The sequence below is a fragment of the Montipora foliosa genome, chromosome 8, assembly GCF_036669935.1.
Source record: "Montipora foliosa isolate CH-2021 chromosome 8, ASM3666993v2, whole genome shotgun sequence".
Taxonomy (NCBI): domain Eukaryota; kingdom Metazoa; phylum Cnidaria; class Anthozoa; order Scleractinia; family Acroporidae; genus Montipora; species Montipora foliosa.
This window is the reverse complement of record NC_090876.1, coordinates 11,401,985-11,411,984: the sequence shown is the minus strand read 5'-3', so window position 1 is coordinate 11,411,984 and position 10,000 is coordinate 11,401,985. Positions and strand designations below refer to the sequence as shown.

At 37.5% G+C, this 10,000-nt stretch overlaps 1 protein-coding gene across 1 annotated transcript in view; it reads left to right on the top strand.

Moving 5' to 3' along the window:
• Nucleotides 1–10,000, top strand: part of LOC137968083 (separin-like) — a 41,872-nt gene that overhangs the window by 6,009 nt on the left and 25,863 nt on the right. Inside the window, exons 5-13 of the mRNA XM_068814706.1 lie at nt 1,408–1,625; nt 2,873–2,977; nt 3,550–3,699; nt 3,910–4,129; nt 4,785–4,892; nt 6,376–6,459; nt 7,258–7,509; nt 8,650–8,806; nt 9,865–10,000. The exon at nt 9,865–10,000 is cut by the window's right edge and continues 5 nt beyond it. Of these exons, the coding sequence (XP_068670807.1) occupies nt 1,408–1,625; nt 2,873–2,977; nt 3,550–3,699; nt 3,910–4,129; nt 4,785–4,892; nt 6,376–6,459; nt 7,258–7,509; nt 8,650–8,806; nt 9,865–10,000 (1,430 nt within the window). The remainder of the gene's footprint in view (nt 1–1,407; nt 1,626–2,872; nt 2,978–3,549; nt 3,700–3,909; nt 4,130–4,784; nt 4,893–6,375; nt 6,460–7,257; nt 7,510–8,649; nt 8,807–9,864) is intronic.

Here is a 10,000-nt window from a genome sequence, read left to right as displayed (position 1 = left end):
TTTTATTCACTGATATTCACCAAGCCTGAGGTGAATACATGTACATACACGTAGGTGATAATTTGAAAAATATGTGTATGCACACATTTACATGCATTTTCTTCTAAACGGTTGATTTCTGTGTCTATCTCCTCGACAAAACAGCTTGCGGTCATTTTGAAAAAAACGCATAAATTGATTATTGCATAATTATCACCTCAAGTGCAACCAAATCAGTGCAGAGAATTTTCAATAATCACCTACATGTAGTATGTACAAGTAATTATACTGATGCAGTTCCTTTTCTGATTGCACCAAGATTCCACAGAATCCTTCTACCTTGACTTGGACATTTGTATTCCTAAACCCACTGACTCCTGAACAGCTCACATAAACAAGTAAAATCGTCTGGGATTAGAAAGAGTAAATTAGTCTCACTCCAAGGAATCAATGGGTTAAAGAGGACATAGTTTTTCAGTGGATGTAGATGCTGTTAACTCATTGACTGACCTGAACTGCTCCCAATGATGAGTAAAATTGCCTGATGTTAGACAGAGTAAAAGCCATTAAAGTGCCCCTAACCCCTCAACTTGTTATGCTTTTGGTAGATTTTCATATCTTTCAAGAACTCCTTTTCGCAAACATTTTGAAGTTACTGAAATTTTTAATTTTTTTGCGTGCTGTAAGCCCTGCTGGACAAATTATTGTCTTGTGGGCTCATTAGGAACGAGCCAATGAGAAGTGTCCGATATTTGACACTTTTTTAGCTGTGACGTAAGAAAAGGACATTCCAGCAACTCAAGCTTGCACGATGTCCTTTTCTTACGTCACGCTCGATAAATAGACACATTTGGCCGAGTGGGGGACTAATGCAAACGATAGGTGAAAAAGTAGTCGCGACTGCCTTCACTTTTTGCACTCATAAAAAAGTGAGGATTCAATATTTTAAAAAAAAATTCTGAAAATGACTTCTTGACAGGTATGAAAGTCTCACTCCTAGGAGTAAATGAATGGGTTTAGCATAAAACTACACTGATACGGCTTTTGTGAAGGGCAAATTGAAACCTTAGTTGGTATTTAATCGTGGATTAGAGTTCATTGGCTTTTGAACAACTTGGCCCTGATAATTAGAATTAACTTCTTACTAACCGAGTGCAAGGGCCGTACTGGGGAATATTGGCCCGAGGTCATGGTAGTGCGCTCAGTCCGTACAAAAACGACTGAGGGCCAATATTCCTCAGTACGGTCCCGAGCAAGTGAGGTTAGTAAGTTGTTTATTATATGGCTTTTTAATTACCTTTTGTTTTGTTTTTGCAAGCCCGTAATCAGTCACAATTAGCCAATCAGAGTGCGTGTTATATCGGCTACAAACACAAGCCATGTAATAATGTATGTTATTGAATCAGTGATTTGTAAATTTCTTTCAAGGTAAAGCTTTTGACAAAGTTTTCACTGCTGGCTGACTGTCAAAGAAGAGCCAAAAAACTTAATGATGCGTTGAGAACGGCCACCACGCAGGTCTTGATATCTGTGAAAACAGGCTCTGATGTTTCCATAGTTAGACAGCAAGTGAAACAATGGACTACATTAAAACATGAAGTACTGAAAAGCCTTCAAGATGAAGCGAAACAAGTCGAGAGACCGAGGTTTGCGATGAGAAAAAAAAAAGAATATTCATTTGTTTGTTTTAGTAAAATAAAAGTAATGTACAGTAACATTAACAATAATATTGGAACCTTGGTATGAGAGGAATTATTTCATTTTCTGTATTATCATGCTGTCATTTGGTAATTTTATTTTTAAAAGTTTCATGATATATAGCAGGGATCCACGCTCGTTTTTTTATCAAAGTCGTCAGCTTGGCTAGTGCATCTTGCGATATACTTGCCGAGACAAATTTTGGATTGCCCGAGCAAAAATACAGAAGAAAATGGTTGATAAAATTACTTATACATTTAACTTGAGCGTTCACATTTTATTTTACAATTTTGTCAGAAATGATGAATTTTAACACTGGAGTTTGGAGTTTGTTTTTTGCACTGTGGGAACCCAATTTACAGTGGTCAATATCTGCCATGGCAAAACATACTTCAATGTAGCTTACAAAGTTACGATTCAAAGACCCAAAGTTTCAACACTCGTGGCTAGTGTCTTCCTTTAAATGCTACATGTACCAAAATTATGTGTCTTTCCTGTTGGAAAGCAGCAGGTTCTGCTCCACTTGTTTTCAGTGTCAAAGGTGTTGTTTCAATGCTGAGAAAAGCTGCATGTATATCCCTTATTTTCTGAAAGTTTCCATTGAATGAAAAGCGATCAGAACAAAGTACATTGTGGCATTCATGAAAAGACATTTATTAAAACTTCACTCATCCAACGGACAACCTTTGGAGTTATTATACTCATCTGGATGGGTTTTTAGTCATCTGGGATGACTGGACGACTGCGAATGTGGATCCCTGATATAGTATAGTAGTAACAACTTAAGATAATCAAAAGCCAGGGACACTACAGTGGTTGGCAATTTTGCTCGCCAATCATGGTGAATTTAGTCCTTGAGAAAATTGTGGGGAACTTGACTGCTCTATGGGACAGGCGCTTGGCAAATTTTCTGAGACTATATCACTTTCTTTTGTTTCCAGACAATTTAAAATAGTGTTACTTGTAATTGAATTATTTAGAAATTTGCTGTGAGGAGGCACACAAGTCAAAATGCAGTGTTGCCGCTGATTTCAAACAGGCCACATTTACAATGACTGCACCATGAAACTAAAATTAATTTGTAGAATTTTTTTTTCTGATTGGAGAGTATAAAATGCTGTGTCTCACCAGGCTATTGTAGCTTTAAAAAGATTGCGCTCATGCATAGGGATTGTTTATGTATTTTTTGGTTCAGAACCCTGTGCACTGCCTTAGCTGAGCAGGAAGACACGGAAGATATTGATGGTGGGCAGCTTTGTTTGGTTCTTCAAGAGGAACTTGCCTGCTACAAGGCAAAAAGGTGGGGTATTATTATACTAATCAAAAAAGTGTGTGCTTAGCACTCTGCAAGCTCACATGTAGCAGACTTCAGACAGGACTTCTCCAGCATAGTCAAGATCTTTGATCTGCAATATACATTTTGTAGACTAGTGTTTTTTGTTTCAAAATCTTTCCTTACCAACCCTATTTTCCGTATTCCTTTCCCTGATACAGTAATGGTTCTTGGAATGGAAGTACCTGGCCAGGTTTCAGAAATTCTCCAGACGTGAGGGTTGTATTCTTCTTTGGGCGTGCTCAAAACATACAAACCCCATGGAATTTCCACACTACCTCCTTCCATTCTTGGAATGTGGTCAACAGTTGATTAGTGTAAAAATATCTGTGAACTTTAATTAATTTCAGGGCTGTCTCTAGCTCTTAAAGAAGATAGGGAAAGAAGGAAAGTGGGAGTGGTCAGGGGGTATGGTGTTAAACTCATTTACAGTAAGATCTGGCTATGCCCTTTAGTGACAGCCCTTCAAGCTTTGAATGTTCTGTAAAGAGAGTCATACAAAGCACTGAAATGCCAATCTGTTGTCAAAATTTTCCCAGCTATGATACTGCAGTGGAGCAGATTGCTGTCATTAAGCAGCTTTTGGAACTATACATTGTACAGGAGGATGAGTTTGCATATGGTTCCAGTATGATAGAACTGGCAATAGCTCTACACCGTCATGGAGATTCAGCACAAAACAATGACAAGTGAGTAGAGTGGCAATATTACTAACAGACCCTACAATTGCCTAAAACTTTAGCAGAATACCAATTCATTATTTAAAGCCAGTCTTGATAATAATTGTTCAAATTTTACATATCCAGTGATAAGCCTTTTCAACAGTAATCTAGCCAAGAGATTAAAAAAAAAAGCTGGTAATGGGGCTGTCTCTATTTCTGGTTTATTTTAATTTGCAGGTCTGCACTTGAGTGTTGTCAAGAGGGTACTGCTCTTCTTGAGCAATTATCAGATAAAATGGCAGAAACCAATCATGATGAAGAGTGTTATTCATCAGTTGCACAGGACAGACTTGCAGCTGCTTATCTTTGGCAGGCAATGCTAGAACACAAAGCAGCAATGGAGGAGAGACAAACAGAGGAAAAACTGGAACTTACTGAGAGTTTTGATGCGAATGAGGTGTGGCTGTTAATCACTTCTTGCAAATTCACACCTCCAACAGAGTTGCTGCTAGCTAACATTTTGTACAGGCAGAGCTGTCTACAAGCTTTGCAATCCATTGGCGAGTGCATAGTGGTCCAAGAACTCATTAATTTACAGCTTTACAGTTTTCCAGTCATCAGTCAAATTAAGGGTCATTTCAAATTCACAGTACTGTACACTGTAGCTGTAAGGAGCTTTTAATTAGAAATTTTCTGCAGTTTCAAGTGGTATTTCACCATCTCAAGTACTACACATGTAATTTCCCTCCCAATGCAGCCTGTATTTTTCAACACAATGATTCATTCACTCAAACTGGTGACTGGTGTGAGTGGGTGTGATATGGCTACAGGAATTTATCAGCAATGGGATGATGTCTTTTTAGAGAGTGGCTGGTCACATAAGCCTTGCATAATTTACAGGTGCGCACCTTCCATTTAAGCCAGGTTTAGTTTAATAGTGGTTTGAAACACTCACGGGTCCAACTACATGTATCTCTGGTTCCCTCCTGGCCCCGTCTTTAAGCATCCCTCTCTGTTTTGGAGTCATTGACATTGGTGTAGTCAGCTGGATCCCTAATGCTAGCAATAAATTTTCATGGTGTATGTAACTGTAATTTGTTTAAATTAAACAGCTTGATGTTGTTGGCCTGGAAGAGGAGTTTGTGTCATCTCTTCATTCTGCATTAGAAACATGGGTCGGGTTGGTGGAAAGATCCATGAAGAAAGGCACTGATGGAAAGGTTTGCAACCTGACATTTACAGTGCGACGCAACTTACTGTGGTCACCCAACAAACTTTCACTTTGACAATTACGTGTAAGTACATGTACGTCAACTCAAACAACCCATTCAACGGTGTTCAACTACAACCGTGCGAACTTTGCAATGAGGGGTGACTGTCAATCAAATTCACTCACCCTGATTGGCGTATAAGTTATAAAAAATTTTGTTAGGTGGCCACGGTAAGGCGTGTCGCACTGTAATAATAATAATAATAATTTTCAAAAAGTTAAATTAAAAAATAATAATAATAATAATAACAGCAACAAAGACCTGGAAATAGAAATAGCCCGCATGTGGCGGATGAGGACAGTGGTAATTCCTGTTGTTGTAGGTGCCCTTGGAGTTATTAAGAAAGGCACTCAAAAACATCTCAGTGAAATCCTGGGCAGGCAATAACAACTTCTGGAAATCCAAAAAACAGCACTTTTGGGAACAGCACAAATTCTGAGAGGTTTTTTCAATTGAGTAGGTGGAACAAACGCTCCTCTAGTGCCTTGCTGGTAAGGTGGCCCAAACCAGTTTCAACACCTTGTTATCATCATGTAACAGCAATCTTATGATACCATGTGAAACATCAATTATTTCTGAACAAGATGCAGTCATTTTTTTAATGTAATAAGTTACCATGGCAATGAAAGCATTGCAAAAACACCCTATATTTTGGCTTTATTTGCTCATATCTGAAAAACAAACCCAGTGACCCCCAATTTTTATTGCACAAAGTGATCAGCAAGCCAAGATGAAACTCTTTACAAAGTTTTAAAAAGTTCTGTGGAGTGGATTCAGAGCTACCTTAAATTTTCAATTAGTTAAGGTGGCTCTGAATCTGCTCCACAGAAAGTTTTTTAAACTATGTAGAAAGTTTCATTCTGGCATGCTGATTACATTTCAGGATAAAAAATGGGGTCACCAAGTTTTTGGGATATGAGCAGCTAAAGCCAAAATATGGGGAGCTTTTGGCAGGGCTTTCACAAAAATGAGCAAACCTTTTTCAGCAACAATTGAACATTGTAGTTTCAATCCTTCTAATAAGAACATTTCTTTCAAGTTTTTTAAAACTTGTTAAAACTTTTTAAATCTCCTGCTCCTGCAGAATTAAATTAAAATTTACTGGTTTGAGCCACCTTAAATAATACATTTTCTTGATTATGTTGAAACTGGCTTCCGCTTGAGCCAGTCCTTAACAAGGAATTTTTTTTTACAATTTTGAGATTTAAAAAGTATTTCTATTTTTTCCTGTCTGGTGGTTTTTAACACTGATGAAATTTGACAGTTAGGTGACTCTTCAGTTTTCATACCAAAATGAAGGTACATGATTGTGTAACTAGAGGAAACATTAAAAAAATAAGATTTGTCTTTTGTCTGTGAAATACAGACTTCAGAAACATTCATTTAAAATGGAAATTTCCCCACGGTTTATACCTGTCCATTCTTTTCATAGATTGAATTGCAACACTTTTCTAATCCAGAGGAGAGTTTCCATCATTTATTGACCACTGCTGGCATGTTAGGTCTTGTCAACCAGGTAATAATAGTACTGATGATGATGATGATGATGATGATGATTAGGAGGAGGACAAAATGTAAAAATGTGAGGACTTGAACAGGAAAATTCATACAAGTCATGTAGGCACTGGAACACTAGACATTCAGGTAGTGCCTGTGGTGATAAGGGGCTCTGGGAAGTACATGTACAACAAAGAAGGTTGGATGAGTCAGTGGGTAGAAAAACTGGTTATTTAGTAATTATATCAATACCATGCTCCTGCAGAAGACTGCAATTAATTTAAAAAAATTACTGGAAACAGGGACCCACCATTGATCATCCTCCTCCTTCTTTGCATGGTGCATACATGTACATGTATAAGGCCATAAGGGAACCCACAGTCATTGGTTATTACTGTCTTACTGCGGGATGAACATGGCATGTAATGTTAGTCATTACTGAAAGAAAATTTGTTAATAAAAATAATGATAATAATAATAATACTAATAATAATAATAATAATAATAATAACTCTTGACTTTCTGTGAACAGAGGTCTTTTCAAACCTGGATTTTTTTAGGTTTTTTTGGAAACTGCATGTTTAAAATATCCATAATTTATTATAATTATGGTGACAATGATACCTGTAAATCAACATGGTTTCAAGGATTTTCTCTCAAATTTAGTTTCACCCACAACCGTATTGTTCTATACATGTATGTTATGGTTCATTTTTTCCTGGTTCAAAGTGTCATCACATGTTAGGAAAAAAGAATAGTATCAATATTTTTATTGCTGTTTTGATATCTTACATGAACATCCCTGTTTTACCTGCAGCCAGTAAAGAAAACATGTGCTCTTCACATGGCAAGCATCCTCTCTAAAGCAATTGGCAGCACCAGTATTTTGGAAACTGGAGTATGTGCCTTGAGTGAAGCTGTTCATACCATGTGTGAAGTGCTTAATATTCATCATGCAAGTTTTCTGCTCCGCAATGCCAGTGAAATGCTTGATAACTTTGAGTCAAGTGACATTACTAAAGTTCAGTTCTTGCTCGCTAAGAGCCACTTCCTGTTGTTGTCAGGCAAGGTGAGAATGTCTTTGAAATACATCCTTGTTATGCAGCACACAAAGGCCTGGTGATGTTTCAGTTGTCAGTGGTTTCAATAAATACATACAGCTGAAGAAAAGCAGACATCGGCTACTTCAATCAGAGAAGTTGGCTACTTTTTCCCGGCTTAAATTGAAATTAATTACAGACAGATTCTTTCAAATATAAGACTGACATTAATTTTAATTAGTTGGTTACCCTTCTCAAATCATCTGCCAACTTTGTATTTTATTGAAACCCCTGGTCGTATAATGTATAAGTACTGTTTACAATGAATCAGATAATGTGGACAGGCTACTGATAGTACATGTAGATATGTGTTAAGGACAGTGCCTACTATTGTTATTGTGCATTTTATTCGATCTGTGCATCTTGAGATGCTCGGGTTTTCTATGGGATACAGGGGTATTTTAGACTGTTTAAAACCATATGGAGAAAGCAGAACTTTAGCAAATGAAAATTGTGGGTAACCATACATTTGTCAGTGATCATTAAGCTTCAGTTTGGAAAAGAATGCCATACATGTACATTGCTTTGTATTTTTAGTCTTTTGGCAAATATTGTTGATTAATATTATCTTTGAAAAATGGGTGGTTACCCCTAACTTCCTTTTTGGATTTCAATAACTCTTATTCAGGTCTGCTTTTCCTGCATATTTATAAACCACACAAGAATATGTTTGAATTAAGTAGCTTAGCACCATCCTTTAAGCTTTTGTAAAATGATGGGCCATTCACTCATTGGACTTGCTGTGCTTCATTGAACTGGTTATCCATTGTTTTATGCAAAGAACCTTCCAAAAGGAACGGTATTATGGGCTTGTGCAAAAAAGTACAGTAAGATACTGGTAATGAAATTTTGCAGGCAGTTATAGGCATAAAAATTGTCTGTAGTGACTTGGATAACTTAAATGCGACCACCGGTAAGTGATCCAACAATTTGTGACTGTGTGCACTGCACATAAAAGCTTCCTCAAGGAGAAAATCATTAATTTATCTCTTCCTTCGCAGGCTGAGAAAAACACTACACTATGCTCATTCTAGATCTATAAATTAAATTAATGTCTGTTACTGTGTTTTGCTTTGTTCTCTCAACTGCGTATGTATATTTCATACTAGTTTTCCGAGGGTGAGAACTGCCTGAAAGAAGTGCTTCAGAGTGGTGCCCTGACACACAAGTCTTACAAGAGTCACTTGATAAAGGCTAGATTGAAATCACTTTGTGCAAAATACTCTGTTCTCCCTGGCAAACATCACATGTTGACTGTTACATCTGGTATGTAGTACTTAAATTAGCCCTAGTACTTATACAGATAGCCAATTGGAACTGGGAAAAAATTGTGAGATGGCAATAAATTATATTACTATATCTAGATAGATACCCCAAGTGCCTCTAATAATCAGGCAACAAAAACATAATGACAGTGGTCATGAAGCTATCATTAAAAAACATTGCAACATCTATAGAAGAGTTTACAACAATATCATAGTTTTGAGTCTTTCTCCAGCCTTTCCTCTTATACTCCCCTTTTCCTGTTGAATGCTTTAAAATTTTGAATTTAAAGCTTTTTGTTGAGACTACAACCATCCCTAAATGTTTTTGGGGAAAAGTTTCTTGGGAGTACACACTGTACATAAGTAACATGATTCTTTTATGTTCATTAGTGTTAACTTTGGCTTTCAAGATACCACTCTTAGGTCTTCCTCTATTCCTCCTCCTTCAAGTAGGTACTAAGGTTTGCAGTAGGCTCCTTCCTTCCTTCCTTCCTTCCCTCCTTCCTTCCTTCAGGTGGTTAACATTTCAGATGAAGGGTCAGTTCATGGCACTTTTTTCTTGGGCATTGCTAACTGGGTTTTCATGGTGCAATAGGTGCCGTTGTACACACCATGGTAAATTATCCTGAGGTGCATCACGCTTTGGTTTAAGTATACCGTGTTAACCAGCGGCCACACGTTACAAGGATAACCAAGGTAAAAAGAAATCTCACACAGTTCATTGGTGGGAAACTTGATCACAACTTGATCAGCATTGTGATTGGCTCTTGTTCCTCAGGCATCAAAACACCCTTCCAACTTACCACATGCTTTGTCTGATCTTTTTGATGTATCCATGGAAGTTTACCACAGGAAATTTGTCTTGGGGAATGTCAGGTCACACGCAATAAATACAGTTTTCCGTGGTAAAAGGGTTATTTACCGTCACGGTGGTGAAAGTGCCCCGTGTAACCGCACCTTATAATAATGATTGCACCATGAAAGCCCAGTTAGCAATACCCAAGGCAGTTGGTGATTCTTGATGTATGTGACCCTTGATAATTTTTTCCTTTCTTGGAGATCCTGGTCTTGGTTCTGTGACTCCTTTGGAGAGTGCTTTGGATGGTTTTTATAAACTGAGTCGCGTGGTGGAGGAGGTGTTTGGGGAAGACACTTTCAGTGTTAGCAAAAAGAAGGACAATCAAAAACAAAATGG